General features: G+C 53.9%; 3 protein-coding genes across 3 annotated transcripts; 2 read left to right on the top strand and 1 right to left on the bottom strand.

Annotated features, from left to right (window-relative positions):
• Positions 1 to 2: 2 nt before the first annotated feature.
• On the top strand, positions 3 to 1,049 carry Eid2 (EP300 interacting inhibitor of differentiation 2). Its single transcript, XM_055595055.1, has one exon. The coding sequence runs from the start codon at positions 3 to 5 to the stop codon at positions 393 to 395; it is 393 nt and encodes a 130-aa protein (XP_055451030.1). The 3' UTR covers positions 396 to 1,049.
• A 5,878-nt stretch (positions 1,050 to 6,927) lies between these two features.
• Positions 6,928 to 8,699, top strand: Eid2b (EP300 interacting inhibitor of differentiation 2B). The gene has a single exon (XM_055594921.1). The coding sequence runs from the start codon at positions 7,007 to 7,009 to the stop codon at positions 7,460 to 7,462; it is 456 nt and encodes a 151-aa protein (XP_055450896.1). The 5' UTR covers positions 6,928 to 7,006; the 3' UTR covers positions 7,463 to 8,699.
• A 3,369-nt stretch (positions 8,700 to 12,068) lies between these two features.
• Selenov (selenoprotein V) lies at positions 12,069 to 17,962 on the bottom strand. Its single transcript, XM_055595038.1, has 6 exons — positions 17,109 to 17,962; positions 15,395 to 15,419; positions 15,219 to 15,272; positions 15,036 to 15,110; positions 14,811 to 14,940; positions 12,069 to 12,245 (listed from the first exon to the last, which is right to left on the bottom strand). The coding sequence occupies exons 1-5, from the start codon at positions 17,960 to 17,962 to the stop codon at positions 14,863 to 14,865; spliced, it is 1,086 nt and encodes a 361-aa protein (XP_055451013.1). The 3' UTR covers positions 12,069 to 12,245; positions 14,811 to 14,862.
• Positions 17,963 to 19,860: the final 1,898 nt, after the last annotated feature.

Raw genomic sequence — 19,860 nt, forward strand, 5'->3', positions numbered from 1 at the left:
GCATGGCGGAGGTGGCGCGGCTGCTGGGCGAGCCGCTGGAGGAGGAGGCCCCCGAGGGCAGGCCCCGCTCCCGCGCCGGCGGCCTGGCGGCGCTGCCCTACCTGCGCCTCCGCCACCCGCTCAGCGTCCTGGGCATCAACTACCAGCAGTTCCTGCGCCACTACCTGGAGAACTACCCGATCGCCCCGGGCCGCATCCAGGAGCTGGAGGAGCGCCGCCGGCGCTTCGTGGAGGCCTGCCGCGCCCGGGAGGCGGCCTTCGACGTGGAGTACCTGCGCAACCCGCAGAGGGTGGATTTCGACATCCTCACCTTCACCATAGCCCTGACCGCGTCGGAGGTGATCAACCCCCTGATAGAGGAACTGGGGTGCGACAGGTTCATCCAGCGAGAGTGAGGGCCGCCGGGGCCCGGGGCGCCAGGGCCTCCCTCCGAGGCAAGCCCCGGCCTGCAGCCTGGTGTCCAGACGCCAGAAGGGCCCCGAGAGTAGAGCGGCCCTGGACGGGGGGAGAGGCGACCTCGTTGAGGCTCCTGTAACGCTTGGGTTTCCTGGGTCGCGGAAGACGTCTACCCGCGTGGCTTCGTCGGTACGTAAAGGGTGGCTTTGCAAAACCGGCTTGAGGAGAGTTTTCCTGAAGGAGGATCAGCGTGAAGAGCGAACACTGACTTTAGGACGAAGTTTATGTCCAGACCTTGACCTTGTCAGAACATGCCTTCTCTTCATGCCGGAGCCAGCGCGAGTGTAAGACTGATTTCGTGTTTCCGAGTCACTGCGAATGGCAAGCAGCATAAATATTGTACATAGTGTGTGATAAATTGTGTTCTCAAACATGCCAGATGGAAACAAACGGAATTTGTTTTCCAGTTTTCAGACTTTTTTTTTTTTTTTTTTTTAGTTACACTCATATGTTCACAATTCCCAAGAATATAAAGGACTGAAAGTCTCCGATGCCTCCCAACTTGTGCCGGCACTAAGGCAGCCGCCGACGGCCGTCTCCTTCCTTGTTTCATTATGTATACACAATATATATTTATTTCTTTGCAAAGCTGACATATTTTGGTTTGCAGAGTGTGACTTCCTTAAGAAAACGCCTTGAGGAATCTGGCCGAGCAGTGTGCTTACTCCTAGAGAGCTGCATTTCTCTGCATTCTGGGGTTACGCTGTGATGGACCGGGAGGGTCGGCTAGTTCCCACCGTTTTCTCCCGTCTTCCTCTGCTAGGCTGTCTGCTGTGCGCACCGCCTGGCCCGAGGGGGGAACGTGTCTTTCATGTCTACCATCCCAAGTTGGGATGAGTCGTACGCTTGATGGTGTTACATGCCTACTGCTTGGTTTTTTGTTTTGTTTTTTTAAAAAATGATGGTGCATCTTACTAGCTCCTTAGCTTTTTGTTCTTGGTAATATCTGAACCCTGATTTCGAGAAGTAACAGTCCTGGCCAAAGGCTTGCTTTTGTAACTTTGTAGATACAGCTAATTTGCCTCTTTAAGCTCCCACCAGTGGTTGATAAATGGATATTTTCTGACTGCTTAGCCAATATGCTCAACTGTCAGATGCTTACCAGCCTGACAGTAGGAAAAAAGGTATATGGTTTTTTTTATTTATTTTTATTTTATGTACATTAGTGTTCCACTGCATGTATGTCTGTGTGAGGGTGTCAGATTCCCTACAGCAGGAGTTACAGACAGTTGTGAGCTGCAGTGGGAGCTGGGAATTGAGTACAAGTCCTCCGGAAGAGCACTCAGTGCTCTTAACTGCTGAGCCCTCTCTCCAGCCCCAAGCTGTATCAGTTTTAAGTTTTTTATTTTAAGTTATCTTTTTATTTAAGAATGAAAAGAGGGCTCAAAATATATGTCAGTGATAGCACTCTTGACTAAATCCCCCAGTGAGGGCCTGTGGCTGTGGCTCACTGGTGGAGCGCCTGCCTAGAATTCCCCAGTGATGGGCTGGAGATGTGGCTCAGTGGTAGAGACCCTGCCTAGAATGTACAAGCCTCTAGGTCTGACCCCCAGCACCACAAAATTCTAATTCCTTTCCTTTCTCATGACTGTCAAGATTCTGTGTGTGTGTGTGTGTGTGTGTATGTGTGTGTGTGTCTGTGTGTGTGTGTTGAAACAGGGTTTCTCTGTGTAGCCCTGGCTGTCCTGGAACTTTCTCTGTAGTCCAGGCTGGCCTGGGACTCATGAGATCTGCCTGCCTCTGCCTCCTGGGTGCTGGGTTAATGATGTGCCCCACCACCGCCCTGCTGATGGTCCACACTTACCATTTCTCGCCTTAAGTTTTTAATGACTGTAGTAGTTGCCTATGTATTAGTGGCAGTAGGTATGACATTGGTTTGTGATATGAGTGACAAATATATTTTTCTAGTTATTCAACTGGCTTTTCTGATAGATTTTTTTCATCCTTGATGTGGGTTCAGGGCATCAAATTCAGGTCACCAGGCTTGTGTCAACTCACCTGCCTAGATTTTTTTGTTTTTGTTTTTCCAAAATTGTACAAGATTTTGAATCCCAAGGTTTTGTTGGTGTCTGAGAGAGAGATTTCATTTTTTATTTTGAACCATCTGGGATTTATTTAGCAGTGTGGAGTAAGAGCTCACTGTGCATACAGCAAAGGAGAGCCATGCTGAGCCCACTCAGTGTTTTCTCATAGTCTTTCTGGTTTTTCTGCTCATTTTACTTGGGGGAGGAGAGGGGTTGAGAAACAGGCTCTCTGTGTAGCCCTGGCTATCCTGGAACTGTCTTTGTAGATCAGACTATCCTCAAACTCAGAGATCTGTCTGCCTCTGCCTTCCAAATGCTGGAAATATGGATGTGAACTACCACACCTGGCCTTGTTACTGTCTTCAGACAAAGAGTTTTAGGTAGAATCACATAGTACTCAGGATAACTGCTATCTTTAAAATACAGTCTTTTCCTTTATTTTTACTTTATGTGCATCCATGTATGTCTGTGTGAGGGTGTCAGATGTTGGAGTTACAGACAGTTGTCAGCTGCCATGGGGGTGCTGGGACTTGAACCCAGGGTCCTCTCGAAGAGCAGTCGGTGCTCTTAACCACTGAGTCCTCTCTCCAGCCCTTGAGGTTTTATTTAGCTCTACTGTGTCTGAGCTGTTCCTTTTATGTATGTGTGCTGTGTGTGTGCAGTGCCTCTGAAAGCCAGAAGAGGGCACTGGATCCTTTGGAACTGGAGTTATGAAGGGTTTTCAGCTGCTGAGGGTGCTAGAAACTAAACCCAGGCCTTTGCAAGAGCAACAAGGGCCCTGAGCCTCTGAGCCATCCCTCCAGCCACTGAATCTTTCTTTTGAGGTGTGTTTTGTCACGGTTCATTTACTTTTAACTCATGCTGCCCTGAAACTAAGGATGACTGTCTTCCACATGCCAAGATGACAGGTGAGCAGCCACTCCTGTGGCACAGGGAACTCTTCCAGCGGGGTAGCTTTGGTGGTGCTTTCGCCTGCAATCCCAGGAGAGACAGGCCTGCTCTTCAGAGCCGGTTTCAGGATAGCCAGGGCTACAAAGAGAACCCCTGCCTCAAAAGTAAAAGATAGATAGGCAGATAGATAAAAATTTTAAGAAATAACAATACAGAACTCTTCCTATCCAACTGAGCTTCACTTCACCCCCACCCTGAGACAGGGTCTCTCTGTGTAGTCCTGGCTGTCCTGGAACTCACAGAGATCTGCCCGCCTCTGCCTCCTGAGTGCTGGGATTAAGGGCGTGCCACCCCACACACTTTTCATGTTTTGTGAAGACTTCCTAAACCAGGTTGTGGTGGCTTATGCCTGTAAGCCTAGAACATGGGAGGATGAGGCAGAAGGATCACCAGAAGTTTGAGGTCATCTCAAAAACTGGAAATTAGGGCTGGGGAAATTAGGGCAACGTATAATTAATATTGTTTAATGAATTTCCCTAAAATTGTCTTTCACAGGTCTAGTCATTTATTCCTAGGTGGTGTTTGTGTGTGTGTGTGTGTGTGTGTGTGTGTATGAGAGAGAGAGAGAGAGAGAGACAGGGTTTCTCCGTGTAGCCCTGACTCTCTTGGATTCGCTTTGTAGACCAGGCTGGCCTCGAACTCACAGAAATTTGCCTGCCTCTGCTGGGGCTGCAGGCATATGCCACAATGCTGGGTTATTCCTAGATATTTTCTTTTTTGTCTGCATGTGTGTCTGTGCACTTACATGCCAGCAGCTCAAGAGGGCCAGAGGGGGCACCTGATCCCTTGGAGTTGGAGTTACGGATGGCTGTGAGCTGTCCTTGTGGGTGCTGGGAATCGAACCTGTGTCCTGTAGAGCCATCTGAGCATCTCTCCCACCCAGGATTTTATCTTCTTTAAGGATATTCCTATTATATATTCTGAAAACTTTATCACTTCAAAAATGTTAGTTGCTGCTCATTTTTGAGAAAGCCTGTCAGTACACTCAATTACGTTACTCTTTGTGGTGGTTCAAATGATTCTTGTCTGTGATGTCGAGCATATGTTTCTGTGTGGGCTGTACACACTCGTGAGGTATGTGCAGAAGCCTGGAGGACGTCAGGTGACCTCCATCACTTACCCTGAGATGGTCTCCCACTGGACCTAGAGCTGGTGGCCTCCTGTGCCTGCCTCTCACAGCACTGGGCTGTGGACACGTGTGGCCTTGCTCAGCCTCTTACATGGAAGCTGAAATCCGGATGTCAGGCCCTCTGGTTGCACAGTGTGATTGGCCAATGTTTGTTGTCACCCTGACTTACCTGGAGAGAGGGGCCTCAACTGAGGAACCACCTTTAGCATACTGGCCTTCGAGCTAGTCTATCAGGCGTTCTCTTCCTTGCTAGCTGAGGCAGCGAGGCCCAGCCCACTGCGGGCAGTGCCACTGCCACGGAAAGTAGTTGGATGAGCCAGAAGAGGAGGCCGGTGGACAGTCTCACCATGGCCTCTGCTTCAGTCCCTGCCCTGACGCCCCTCCGAGATGGGCTGTGGCCTTTACAAACGGAAAGAAACCCTTTCTTCTCCCAGTTTCCATCAGTGTTTTACAGCAGCAACAGAGAGCACAGTAGAGCATACTAGTGCTCTCAGCCCTGACACATGTCCTCTGACTTCTCTCTTTTTTAGTATTTATTCTTATTTTATGTTCATGGATGTTTTGCCTGCATGTCTGTGTGAGGGTGTCAGATCCACTGTAACAGTTGTGAGCTGCCATGTGGGTGCTGGGAACTGAACCCAGGTCCTCTGAAAGAGCAGCCAGTGCTCTTAACCACTGAGCCGTCTCTCCAGCCCACCCCTGGCTTCTCATTATCGGCTCCTTGGTCGCTGCATTCGGTATAATGTGGGGAGTGATCGTGATTTGTGAAAATTCTTCCCATAGGCATCTGTTCACAGTCCCTGGAGGGATGGCTCAGTAATTAAGAGCATGGTGGCCTCTGCAGAGGACCCAGGTTCAGTTCCCGGCACCTGCGAGGCCCGCCACAGCCACAGACGTTTGTAGCGCCAGTTCTAGGGGGCCCGACGCCCTATTCGGGCCTGCACGAGCATCAGGCAAGCATGCATGCCACAAAACACTCACCCACACAGACCTGTGTGGGGCTGGAGAGCTGGCTGGGCTGGCAGGAGCATGTGCTGCTCAGCTGGGACGACCGGAGTCTGGACCCCAGCACCACCTGTAACTCCAGCTCCAGGGATCCAGTCCTCTGGCCTCCACGCTCACTCACCCTGTGTACACACACATTCCAGAGACACAAGCATATGCAAATGAGAGATAACATCTGTTTTTCTGAAAAGGTGGTTGAATCTTGTCAAAGGCTTCTTCAAGCTTTACCCATGGTGGACACCTGTAATCTCAGCACAGGGAGGCAGAGACAAGACGGTGCTAAATCAGAGCCCAATTTGTGCTTTGTAGCAAGACTCAGAGTCTATGAAAGTGCTCCTAGATTACACCAGATTCACCACAATGCAATGTGAATATCATGAGAACAATATTCAGCATGATCTTTATATGTTTTCGAGTTTACTAACAAGCTTCTGTGTGTGTGACACATCTCAGTATCTGTAGCCCTGCCGGGACCAGGGTGGCCTTGAACCCAGAGTTCCTCCTGCCTCAGCCTCCAGTGCCGATTGAGTCCAGAGCATGACCACTGAGCTACACTCTGTGCCGGTGTGCGCCTGCCATTGTATGCATAGGGTCAGTAGGCAATTTGTAGGAGTTGGTTTCCTTTCACCTTTACCTACTGAAGCCTCTCCCTGGACCCCTCACCCTACTTTTATTTTTATTCTTTTTACTTTGAGACAGGGTCTTAGAAGTTTCCCAGACTAGCCTTGAACTCTGTAGCCCAAGCTATCCTTGAACTTTGCTTTCTTGCCCCAGGCACCTAAGTAGCTGGGGTTCCAACGTGTGTTGGGGACAGCATCGGCCAATTGGTAACTTGTGGGCTCTGGATTCATCGAAGGCACAAGAAGGTAGATAGATGTAAGCTGCTTTAATGACCGCTGCATTTCAGACATTGGAGGCAGATGGCTCTTGCACACTTTTCTAGTGAGACAGGCTTTCACATAGCGCGGGTTGGCCTCGAACTTGTTTGCTTTTCGAGACAGGGTTTCTCTGTGTAGCCCTGGCTTGTCCTGGAACTCACACTCCGTAGACCAGGCTGGCCTTGAAGTCACAGAGATCCACCTGCCTCTGCCTCCAAGTGCTGAGATTAATGGCGTGCGCCACCACCGGCAATTCCAGCTTTCCGGAGGCCGGAGCAGGCAGACCTCTGAGTGTATGTGAGTTCCAGCCAGCCAAGGGTGCACAGGGAGACGCTGTCTCCAACAAGAAAGCGTGCGACCCAGCCGCTGCGCTCCGAGCGGGTCGCGGCCACGGCGGGAGCGGCCCGCGCACCGCTAGGGGGCGGCAGAGGCCCGCGCGCGCCCTCGGTGCCCTGCGCGCCGGGGCCCGCGCGTGCGCACAGCTTCGCGCAGCCGCCGGAGCCGGTTGCGAGCGCTTCTCCGGGGAGCGCTCTCCGGCGACCTAACGGGATCCACGATCGGCGATGTCCGAGCCGCCCGGAGAGAGCTGGGTCCCCCACCTGAGCCCCGTGAACGGCGTCGGCGACGTCCTGCAGGCGCGGGTGGGCGGAGGCAGCGGGGGCCCCGAGGCCCCGGCAGGCCCGCTGGCCGGAGCCGCTCGGCCCTCGGCGCGGGCCCCGGGCCCGGCGCCCCCGCGGCTCCCCGGCGTGCCGGGCCTGATGGCGATGCCGCACATGCACGCGCCGCTCCGCCTCCTGGAGCTTCACGAGCAGCGGATGTTCCAGCACTACCTGCACACCAACCCCCTGATCCCCGCCAGGCTGCTCCGCGACATCGAGGAGCGCCGCCGGCTCTTCGTGGAGGGCTGCAAGGCCCGGGAGGCGGCCTTCGACGCCAACCCCCCGCAGATGGACTCGGACGCGCGCGCCTTCACGCTGGCGCTCACCGCCTCCGACGCCGGAGGCCCCACCGCCCACTGAGCGGGGCCCTAAACCGCTGACCGACCCCCCGCCCCCGGAGGGAGGGGGCCGGAGGCCAGCCTGGGCCACAGCAGACTCTGTCTTTGTAAAATAAAAATAAAGAAAGAATGGTGGCCAGGAAGTCGGGTGACCCTTAGGCTCAAGGGCAGAATTCTGGGCAAATGTCCTGAGGTGGGAAATCCAGAGTACAGCCACGGACGGGCAGGGTGAAATGATGCAGGCCCAGGAGGGGCCGGACACTCGGGGCTCGAAGCTGGCCGGCCAAGTGGACCCTTCCGACTTCCACCTTGTGCCCGGTAGCAATCATTTCCCCCCCGCAATTGTGGAAACTCAAGGCTGCTTCACTGTAAAGGACAATGGTTTTGCAAAGATGAAGTCTAAGAATTGCCAATGGGGGGGAATAGAAGTCGACCGAGATGCGAGAGGAACCCAGAAGACGCAGTTGTCAGATACCGCTGCTTCGGGGTTTTGAGGAGGCCGTGAGACGACGTGGACAGCTCAGCACTGAGACTCATCTCGTGGCTGGCCGACAAGCTCAGTGTGCCGTTAATTCTTGTGTTTGCTGTTCTGTAGTTGTAAATATTCAGATAGGGAAACGTCATGTATGTGTTGTGAGATGAATATTTTTCAAGACTTGTGCAATCGTATCCATGTGGGAGTAGATCTGAGTTGATGTTTAAATGATGGGTGTGTCAACAGGACTCAAAGCCAGCAAAAGATGCTGTGGGGAGTTAAACTTTTCTCTCCGCCAAATCGAAAACAGGTATCCGCAGTGATTTGCGCTGGGGTGGGGAGGTTGGTTGGTGTTCCGTAGGGTTTACGTTTTGTAATGCATTTACAAATTGACACCAGTCTAGTTACCCCCAGTCCTGGGTGCTGAGGAAGGGACCCAGAGCCTTACATACTGGAGTACTGCCTGCTGGACAGCCACATTCCCAGTCCATTGGATTCAAGGTCGGGCTAGGGGCATGGCTCCGTGGCCAAAGGTGTTTGTGGCTAAGCTCTATGAATGAATTTGACGGCCAGCCCCACGTTGTGAGAGAGGAGTCCACAGCCGCTTCCCGGAGCACACTCATGTGCGCACACACATGCAATGGAAAAGCCAACCAACAATCTAGCTGGTCTCTACAGCTTGGGTTTTTATATTTTGAGTTATATTGAAAGTGATTCTACATTTTTTTAATGACTACTATTTAAGGCTGTATCTTAACATTTAATGAACGAGTCGTCTTCTGGACATCTGGGTTTTAGCAAATGTTTTAAATGTTTGTGTGTGCGCGTGAGCCTGCATGCATACGTGTGTGCAAGAGGCCGAGGAGGCCAGAAGAGGGTGTTGGGTCCTCAGAACTAGTTACAGGCAGCTGTGAGCCCCGGGGGGTTCTGGGAACTGAGCCCACTTTACCACGTCATCGGAAACAAGGCCTGTCTGTGTAGCCTGCCTGGCCTACAACCCGCTATGTGGGTAGACCAGGCTGGTCTTGAACTCACAGAGATCCTCTTGCCTGTGCCTCATGCCTAGCTTTGTTGTGTTTATGGGGTTGTTGTTTTGTTTTGCTTTGGTTGATTGGTTTGTTTTTGTTTTTTGTTGTTTAGTTTGGGCTTCTTGGTTTTGAGATGGGGTTTCCTGGCACTGAGGCTGATCATGAACTCCTTACTGATCTACCTCCCTGGGACAAGGAGCGTGCGTCCCTGGCATTGCTTTTATAATGCTCTGTGCTTTTGTGTGTTTGCTGTTTCCATAGAGATGGATGAATGAATGGAATGCTATCTGGATCAGTGGAAGCAGTTAAAGGCAGAAGTGTTGGTGTTTTCATAGGTATTCCCAGCCTCTCTGGGCCTCAGTCCACTTCCATTCACCCAGGAACTCTTTTGCCTCTTCACAACCCAGCCCAATCCTTCAGACTCGGCTTCGGGAAAAACTAACAGTAAACACGCACTTGGCGCTGTTAATTGAAATTACATTTCTCTACAAGGGGGGACTGTTTTCAGTGCTTAAGGGCCATTTAGTGTTCTTTTCCTGTGACCTCCTGTCCATGGCCTTTATTTGCCAGATCTACATGTAAGTCACCGAAGAGTTAGTCCTAGATTCGTACAATGGCACACACCTGTAATGAAGACACTTGGGAGCCTGAGACAATAGGCCCAGAGTTTAGGCCAGGTGTGGTGGCACACGTCTTTAATCTCTGCACTCAGGACACAGCTGCAAAGAGGTCTCTGAATCTGCGGCAAGTTCCAGGACAGCCAGGGCTACATAGTATGATCCTTAATAAAAGGTCTAGAGTTTGAGACCAGCCTGGGCAGTTTAGCACAGAGCCAGCAAAATTGCTCAGCGGGTAAAGAGCTTGCCAAGAAGACGGGTGACTCCTGGAACCTTGTGAAGCTGGAAGGACAGGTGATGCCCTTCCAAAGGCATCACCTTGACCCATGGCCCAGTCCCACACAGTGAAGGTTTAACGAGTCACTCCTTGGCAGTACCAGATGGATGGTTTCTCCGTTGACTGCATTTGATCCTTCTGCCTGCCAGTGTACATGCAGGCTTGGTCTTCCTTCATGGTTTCCAGGCTGACATAGCAGCCTTGCCACATTATAGCCAAGTGTAGTTGATGCCTATAGTCCCAGCACTCAGAAAGCTATGACAGGATGGCTGAGTTTGAGGCTAGCCTGACACTACGTTGTGAGACCCTGACTCAAACAAAAGCAAACACTTGGCCTTATGAATGATAAAGGTGGAAGGTGACCTTGCTCTTCATTTGGGACATTTAAGTTCTAGGAGCACCAGTCTCCAGAGACTTTCTCCTCCATTTTAGGGGCAGGGGGTTTGAGACACAGTCTCGGTAGCCCTGGCTGTCCTAGAGCCCGCTCTTTCGATCAGGCTGGCCTCGATCTCGTAGATCTGCCTGCTTCTGCCTTCTGCATGCTGGGCTCGGAGGTGTGCACCACCACCGTCCAGCGCGGTCTTCTATGAGGCAGCTCTAGGGCTGATGTGTCTAGTTTTTACAGAAACAGGTGACATTTGGGCTGCCTGAAGCCTGTATGTAAGTGAGAGTTAGCATCCGTGCCATATCTAAGTCTTTCCCAGTCTCAATTTGCTTCACAGTCTTTGCATTTCAAAACTCTTAAAGGTCTTGCACTACTTTTGCTGAGAATATTTCGGGATTTCCTTATGACTGCTGGGAATGAGGTTTCCTTTGTAACTCGGATGCTCTTGATTATATTTCTGGTGCTCAGACATACTGTGCCCTTTTTTTAAAGAAAGCATTTTTTAAGGGGGGGCACCTTTGCCACACCGCGATGTGGGAGTCAGAGAACAGTTTTTAGCAGCTGGTTCTCTCTTGGTGCCACGTGGATACCGGCCACCCAGCTTGGCCAAAACACTTTTATCCACTGCGCCGCGCCATCCACAGACAAACGGTACCCTTTAGAGAGGACATCACTATATATGTAGCCCTGGCTAGCCTGGAACTATGTAGATCAGGCTGGCCTCTAACTCACAAAGATCCTGCTGGAATCAAATGCATGTGACACCAGACTCAGTTTTTCAGAAGAATAGTTTTATATCAACCTAATTTTTAAAAATTAATTCACCTCATGTGTGTGGGTGTTTTGCCCACATGAGGCCCAAAGATGGTGTAGCCACTGTGTACATGCTGGAAAATGAACCTGGGTCCTCTGGAAGGGAGTTTGATTCCCCAGGACCTCTGTAAAGGTGGAAAGAGAGCCGAGCCTAGCAGCATGTCCCTTTAATCCCAGCAATTAGGAGCAGAGCGGGTTGAATCTTTGAGTTCAAAGCCAGCCTGATCTATATGACAAAAGCCAGGATAGTCAGGGTTACCTAGAGACCCTGTCCCAAAATAAAAGAGTGGAAGAGGAGTGACTTCACCAAATTGTCCTCGGATTGTCACATGCATACACATAAAATAACAACTATCAAATCATTCAAAAGTTGAATTTTTTTTTTTAAATTTAAAAAATGTCTTTTAAAGAAAGGTTTGAGATCAGTCACATTCTATCTTTCCGTGTCAACTGTTTGTTTTGTTGAGACAGGGTCTCACTGTGTGGCTCTGGCTGTCCTGAAACTCTGGGATCTGCCTGCCTCTGCCTGAGAGTACTGGGACGGAGGGCCACTTCAACTTTTAACTGTGCCATCAGAAGTTTTCAAAGCGCGTCTTGAGTTAGGCTGCTGGAAATCAAGACATGACAAAGGTGACATGACTTTGACAGCATGAGGAGTCGAGGCTGAGCTACCAGGAACAACTGGTCTAGCCTGGTATCCCAAGTAGACTGTGCTGGTCATATTCCCATCGCTATCGCTCTCATGAACTGTTTGAGACAAACAGCGTACACGGGGGGGGGGGGGTTCATTTTGGCTCATAGTTTCACAGAGGGACAGCAAGGAGAGGGCTGGGTCCTGCTGATCCTCCCAGAGCACACACAGTGTGCTCAACCCAACCCTCCCACGAGATCCTAGGTGGTAGTGTCTCCCCTCCTCCGGGCAGGAGCGCAGCCTGGGGACCCAGCCTGGGGCTGGCATCTGGGTCTTGAAGGGTCCTTCCTCATCCTTCCTCCCAGTGTGCCTCAGCCCAGGCGGGGAGATGCTGAGAGCACAGCAGCAGGTGACTGCCACAGACCTCGGGCGTGGTGTGGCGACGGCAGTGCCAGAGGCCGACACAGAAGCCGATTATCCTTTCTTTACTTTCCCAACCCCGCCCAAGCCCCAGCCGCCATCAGAAAAGGACCTGGCTTGGCAGCATTTCGGGCCCTTCTCATCATTCCGCTGAGGTTCCTGAGATGGGGAGAGAAACAGGACGAAGCTGTAACGATGATTCCCCATAAAATACTGTTTCGGTAAGGCTTCGTGTTCTAAGGCTGTGCGTGGGTCAGATTAGGCTTCATGGAGCCAAGCGTGACCCAGGGTCCCTGAATGTCATGCCTCCCCCTCCCCGGCAATGGCTCGGCAGGTGCGCACGCACCCCTTACACGATGCCTGGGGTCCGTCTGCGGCTTCCTGCTGAGCAGTCCTCCACTGAACCGCACCCCAGAGCGCCTGTGGCTGGTGTGTGTGTCCGCGCGCGTGCGTGCGTGTGTGTGTATGTGTGTGTGTGCATGTGTGCGCGCGCTTGCCAGCACATGTCTCTGCACCATGCACATGCCTGGTGCCCGCAGAGGCCAGAAGGTGTTTCATCCCCCGGAACTGGAGCCACAGTGGTTGTGAGCCACCCTGTGCATGCTGGGAAACTAACTGGGTCCTCCGCACGAGCACACCGGCGCTCCCAGCCCCCACGCGGCCTCTCCAGCCCCACACCTCACTCCTGGCACAGGGTCTCAAGCTCACAGTTTCTAGACTGGCCTGGCAGTGAGATCCTGGGGTCCACATCATCTCCGCCCAGACACCAGAGTTACAGGAGCACATGGCCATGTCCAACCTTATCCCGAGTGCTGGGGATTTGAACTCAGGTGCTCTTGCATTCACACTCAGTTCTCTTACTCACTGAGCCAACTCCTTAATCCTTCCCCCTTTTATGGTTTCTTGAGACAGGCTCTGTGGAACTCTCTGTGAAGCCTGTGTTGTCTTCAAACTCCCAGTGAGCCTCCTCCTGCCTCAGTTTACCCAGTACTTGTAAGTGGGATTATAAGCATAAGCCACCCTGCCCAACCGTAAAAAGATATTTTTAAGCCTCTTGGCTGGATGTTAGATGGTATGAAAACATTTAGTTCTTTTCAGGCATCTTAATGGCCTCATATTCCCATTTTTAAAACCTTGTCTCTTAGAGCCAGGCGGCAGCCCACACTGTAATCCTAGCACTTAGGAGACTGAGGCAAGATAATCGTGAGTTCGGGGCCAAGCTAAAGTGCTTAGATGTGGAGGTCTAGGAGAAAAACTTCCCATAGCAGGCGTGCGCCAGCCACTGTGCCGGCTTGTATCTACAGTCCAGGGCAGGCTAGCCCAGCCCAATACACTAGCCTCGAATCACTGCGAGCAGCTGGAATGTGCTTGGACAACTAAGAACTGGATTTTTAATGTCTTCAGCTTTGGTTACTTTTTTTTTTGTTTGTTTTGAGAGAGGGCCTCTCTACCCAGTTCAGGATGGCCTCGACTCACGTTAATCCTCCTGCCTCAGCTTCCTGAGTACTGGGGTTGCCGGCATGTGCTATCATACTTGTATTGAATTTACAAAAGCAATGCACGGCTCTACAACCAGAAGCTAAGACAGCCGTGCTAAGACAGCATTCTTAATGCTCTTCTGACAAGCACAGGGCCCTAGTGACAGCCATGTTTTACCCATCCCACGGGGCGTTGTCTCCTGGGACTGTCCCAGTGATCCCACTGACAAGACCGGCTTTGTGTTGCTAGCCTGTCACCCAAGCTCCTGGAAAGCCGAGGCAGGAGGGTTCCAGGTCCAAGGCTAGCCCGGGTAACTTAAGGAGGACCCTATCTCAAAATAAGAAAGGAAAAAAAAGATAGCCATGGGTGCAGCTCACGGTAAGGCACCCGACTCATGTGTGAGCCCAGGTCAATCTCCAGCTCTGCGGGGAGATAGGAGGAATAAGACAGAGAGGCCGAGAAGAGGTTCAATTAGTGAAATGCTTGCCCGGCATACACAAGGCTCTGGCTTCACCCCCAACCCCTAATGGGGATGGTGAACACACCTGTAATCCCCAGCCACTGGGAGGTAGAGGCAGGTGGATCACTGTTGAAGGTCATTTTCAGCTCCATAACAAGTCTGAGGCTATCCTGGGCTACATGAGACTCTGTCTCAAAAAGGGTGTGTGTGTGTGGGGGGGGGGGTGAAGAGTTAGATGGCTAGAGGGGTAAATCAGACCTGTAATCCCAGCACTCTGGAAGGCAGAGGCAGGCAGATCTCCGTGAGTTCAAGTCCAGCCTGGTCTACAAAGTGAGTCCAGGCAGCCAGGGCTACTCAGAGAAACCTTGTCTCAAATAAAACCAAAAACCAAAACCAAAACAAAAACAAACGAAGGAACGAGCAAACAAAGGTTGTGGCAAGAGGATTGCTGGGAGTTCAAGGGCCTAAACTACATAAAGGCTTCTAGGACGGCCCCGGGCTATGCAGTGAGACTCATAAAGGGCAGGGCGCCCATAGTGCTCAGTGAGGAAAGGTGCAAGGTGCCCGTTGCCAAATTTGATGACCCGAATTTAATCCCCAGAACCCACACTGTGGAGGAAGAGAACTGAGTCCCACAAGCTGTCCTGTCTTCCACATACATGCCATGGCACTCATGTGCTCTCTCGCTCTCCCAATGTAAAATAAAAATAAAAAATGTGATTTTGAGGGTGGGGGTCGGCTGAGCCGGAGAAGACCCCTATATTGCCCCACCCCTATTGGCTCACCTTCACACCTCCTCCTGGCCCTCCTCACTCATCTCCAGCTCCGCTACTGCTGCTACCTTTTCTTGATCTCCTCACTGATAATATCCACAAGTTTCTGCACGTTGGACCCATCCACAAAGCCATCACCTTTCTGGACATGGAGGAAAAAGGGTGCAGACCTGACTCTAACCTCCCTGTTCCCACCCCTACCCTCTGATCCTGTTCCGTTCCCTTGCCCAGAATCACCTTCTTAGAATGGATCAGCTTGCCATCCATAAACACTTCAAACTCCCCTGTAATCTGGGAAGCTTTGTCCTCCTCCTGGCAAGGGAATGTTGCAGGTGGAGGAGGCTTCGGGAGGGATTGCCTCCAAACCCTCAGGGGTCTGGAGACGCTGACCACGGCTCCCCAGGCTACCAGCACACTTACAAACATCAGGAGGTCTGGAAATTCATGCTCCAGGGTTTTTTTCAGTAGAATGTACTGAGAGGGAGGAGATGAGGTTAGGGGGTAATACAGTCACAGGGTCACAGGAGAGAAAAACAGAGACCCCTTCAGTCTTCATATCACATGCTCCCTTATATTCTGAAGGAGAAGCTACTCACCCGAAGGCTGTAGCTTCAGAGGCCACTGGAAGCAGAGGGCAGGAGAGAAAGAAGGGAAACATCATAGTAGCAGTGGGCCTGAGGCAGCCCCCATCCCCCCCCCCACTCTCATGGTACCATCAGAATATGGTTCCCCCAGTGACCACAGACCGGTCCCCATCTTCCCCCATCCCCACCCTGCCCGAGGCAGGCCCCGCCTTGCAGTCTTTCAGCACTGTAGGCGTGCGCTGACTCAAGCCTTTGGTAGGTAGTTGCAGAATGCCCCTTCCCCAGGCTGTGCCTGGCTCCTCCCCATGCCTCTGGTCACCTTCTCAGGGAGGCCTTCTTGAGCCTCCCAGGAGAAGCTGGGACCCTCCCAGATGCCTTCCTGGGCGTCCTAGCTGTGGCTTACTGCCTGCCCGCCCCTCCACACGGCAAGCCAGGGCCACAAGGGCTGGACTCTCCGCTTCTTCATCGCTCTGTGCCTGCTGTCACAAACACCCTAAAACACAGCTGCTGAGCCAGGTGTGGTGGCCCACGCTTTAATCGGAGCCCTTGGGAGGATCTCTGTGAATTCAAGGAGAGGACCCAGAGTGTTCCAGGACAGCCAGGGCTACATAGTGAGAAGAGGAGGGAGAGAGGAGAGGAAGAAAGAAGAGAAAAGAGGGAGAGGGAGGGAAGCACACTTGATAAGAGGAGAGAGGGGCACAGCCAGGGGCAAGAAGAGTGGAAATGAGCTGATGGATACGGCCTGGCAGAGCCAGAGGAAGGAGGAAGAGACAGCGAGAGACAAGGGCACACAGTCCTCCAGAGGAGGAGCGGCATGGAAGGCAGCCCCGGCCCTCCTCGCTCCAGTCCCAGGTCACCGCTGAGGCCCGCCTAGAGCGGCAGCTCCCCAGCCTCTGCTCGTTCCCCAGCTGCCCCGCGACCTCCCGCCTGGCCCTTCGGCCATCGGCCTCCTCCAGGGTCACCCGAGCAAGACCGTCCTGACCAACCCAGCTCAGCGCTGAAGTGGAGACCTCTGCCTCCTCCCTCAGGAAGCTCCTCTCTGTTCACAGTTGGGCAGGCTGGCCTAGGGGCTTTATCGCCTGGCCTTGCAGGCACCCGGTGTCAGGGTCCTCAGGGTGAAGTGCAGGGGTGAATGGGAATGGATCCCCATGCAAAGGACTCGACAGATGAATGGACGAAGGAATGCATGAGAGAGAATGTGGTTCAGGGCCATCAATCGTGCAAATGTTGGGTGGATGAGAGTGGGTGAATGAAGGAAGCTTGAGCGCTCCTACCCTCGTAGGAGTGACTGAATGAAGGAGTGAATGCAGGCGTCAAGGTGAGAGGCAGGCCTCTCCAGAGCAGCCCAGTGAATGGTCCCGCCAGCTGGGAAACGCCCATCGGTGAAGGAATGAAGCCCATGCAGGATGCACGCAGCTCAGAGTCACTCCCGCAAAAGGTGGAAGGAATAGGAAGGAAGGAAGGAAGGAAGGAAGGAAGGAAGGAAGGAAGGAAGGAAGGAAGGAAGGAAGGAAGGAAGCACAGAGTCGATCAACATGCAAATGAATGTGAGTGACGACCAGGGAAATCACGGGGGGGGGGGGGGGAGGGCGGGGGGCGCCACTTTCTAACCTCCAAGGGACAGACAGGTGGAGCCCCGCAGGCCTGCCCCCCTGCCGCGCGCACGCCGGGGCACGCGCACGCCCTGCCCGGCCCGGCTCTTTCACAGGTAGGCGGAGCCCCTCACCAGTAGGTCACACGGATGACGATTTTCTTGGCCGTCGGGAAGTTCTCGCTGGTGGTGGGGTCCTCCTTGGTGTAATCGGCGAAGCTGGAGGACGGGGAGAGCGTGGGGAGCAGGCGCAGCGCCGGGGCCTCCTTCAGGGGGCTGGACAGGATCTCCAGGCCAGCGATTGGGGCTCCAATTAAAGCGTGAGCCGGGGCCGGGTCCAGGGTGCTGGAGGCCACGGCAGGGGAGTCCGAGGAGTCTAAGCGAGGGCTGGGGTCCGGGGTGGGGCTCAGGATCTTGGGGACCGTGGGGATGAGCACTGGGCCCGGCTCTTGGATGGCCTCTGCGAGGCTGTGGATCGAGGGTCCCCGCTTCTGAGGGAGCGTGGGCTCCTTCAGGAAGGAGTTGGCACGCCCGGAAGAGGGGGGCTGCGCCCTGGGGGAGGCCGAGCTCGCCAGGAACCCCGCCGGAAGCATGGTGGGGAAGGCCCGGGCTTGTTTGGGGGCCCAGAGTGGCGGTGGGGTCCGCATCGGTGCCGACGCCGGGGCCGGGGCTGGAGTCGGGGCTGGGGCTGGCGTCGGGGCTGGGGGTGGGGTCGGGGCTGGGGCTGGGAACCGGATGGGAGCCGGGAACCGGACCGCCACAGGGCTCGGGCCGCGGGCGGGAGGCCGGACCGGGGTGGAGGTTCGGGCCGGAGCTGGATGGCGGACGGGGGTCGAGATGCGGGCCCCGGTGGAAGCGGGGGCCGGAGTCGGCTTGTGCGCCGGGTTCGAGGCCCGGACCGGGGTTGCCGTTCGGATGGGAGTCGGTGTCCGGGACGGGGTGTTTGCCCGGGTTGGGGTGGGAGCGGGGGTGCGCGCCTTCTTATTCATGGGGACCAGGTGAGACCGGGCACCCCAGGCTGAGCACCCCTCGGCCTTCTTCCTTGGGCGGGGAGCGCATTCGCACCCCAGGGTTCTAAAACGGCAGCCACCACGAGCAGCACTGTTACACCGGGTTCCAGCCGGGAGGAGGTTCCACGCTCCGGCCAGGGAGGCGCTGCTGCCTCCGGAGCTCACCGAACTGTCTCCGCCCTGTCCCGTCTCCACCCCCGCAACCCCGAAACAGACACGGCCAGAGCCTCCCGCCGCTGACTGCTGACACTCCTCGCGCTGGGGATTCCGGGCACAGAGCTGCTCTGCCCGTCCAGCTCCCAGCCCGTCTTAGGTCACGCCCAGTGTCAAAGAGAGACAGCCTAGAGCCATGAGAGCAGGGGAGGACACCGGGACCCCCACGTCCCGGAGAGGAGACACCGGTCTGCGGGGTCAGAGAGCGCCCCTGAGAAGAGAGAGGGGGCAGCTGCAGCGTCCGGAGAAGAATAGCGACACCCCACAAACAGTGCACAGAACCAGGGGCTGTGCAGTTGCTCACCGCTGGTAGGCCGCTGAGCCACGGTTCTCCCGGCGGAGCGTGGGTGCCCGGGTTCGGTGCTTTCGCCACGCAGAGGCGGGCCCCTGAGAGCTGTGGGAGCGAGAACCCACCCGTCTTCACGCTGTATCCCCAGCTCTTGCAACAATGCCTGGGTCAATAAATGTCAGCGAGAGAAAGGGGGAGCTTGCACTAGGAAACGGAGCCGGAGAAGAGGCAGAGGTGACAAGGATTGGAGCCAGGGACAGCGACCATATAAGGCCAGCCAGACTTCGCTCTGGGGCCACGGGAATGTGGCTCAGTTGGCAGTTCCGCCGCACTCAGGAAGCCCTGGTTCCAGCCCCAGTGCCACATAAACCAGACTTGGCGACGCAGGGCTATCATCCCAGCACCCAGGGGATACGGGCAGGCGGGTCGGAAGTTCAAGGTCACTCTGGTGCAAACAAAAGAGCTTGGGATATGTAGGACCCCGTTGATAACCTAAGAGATGTGAGCCTCTTCCCTTGGCTTCCGGGCAGTATAAGACTTATTTATTTTATGTACATCAGTGTTTGGCTGCATGTATGCCTGTGAGGGTGTTGGCTCCCCTGGAACAGGAGTTAGAGACAGTTGTAAGCTGCCATGTGGGTGCTGGGAATTGAACCCAGGTCGTCTGGAAGAACAGTCAGCGCTCTTACCCTCTGAACCACCTCTCCAGCCCCTGGGCAGTATTTTTAAGCCAGGGAACATCCTTCCTGAATAGATGGGGAGGGAGCATATACACCAGACAGCCCAGAATAATGACAGATTGGATCCCAGCTCAGCCTCGGGAGGGCTATTAACTACGTCTGCCTCACCAAGACCCCATGAAAATCCTCGACCTTCAGAATGCATGTGGACTTGCCGGCACACAATGTCTTATGTACTCTACCATGCCATGTTGCTGGAAGTCAGTGCAGTCTATGCCTCCACCAGCCAACAACTAGATGTTTGTGCTAGGTATTAACCCGGACTCTGGCCCATGCCCACCACCTCCTCCTCCTCTTCTCTCTCTTTTTGAGACAGGGTTTCTATGTGTAGCTCTGGCTGTCCTGGAACTTGCTCTGTAGACGAGGCTGGCCTGGAACTCACCTCTGCCTCCTGAGCGCTAGGATTAAAGGTGTGTGCCACCGTCCCCCCATGACCTTCTAATTGGCTGGGTTTTAAATATTTTTGTTTTTGTTTGCTTTCTGTTAGTTTTGAGGAAGTTACTATATAGCTTAGGCTGGCCTTGAACTTATGATTCTCCTGCCTTAGCTTCCAAACAGGGTCTCACTATGTATCCCTCACTGGCCTGAAGCTTGCTATGACTGGGCTGGCCTTGAACTCACAGAGCTCTGCCTGC

The sequence above is a fragment of the Psammomys obesus genome, unplaced genomic scaffold (genome assembly GCF_907164565.1).
Source record: "Psammomys obesus unplaced genomic scaffold, mPsaObe1.curated_primary_1811, whole genome shotgun sequence".
In the NCBI taxonomy this organism is placed as follows: domain Eukaryota; kingdom Metazoa; phylum Chordata; class Mammalia; order Rodentia; family Muridae; genus Psammomys; species Psammomys obesus.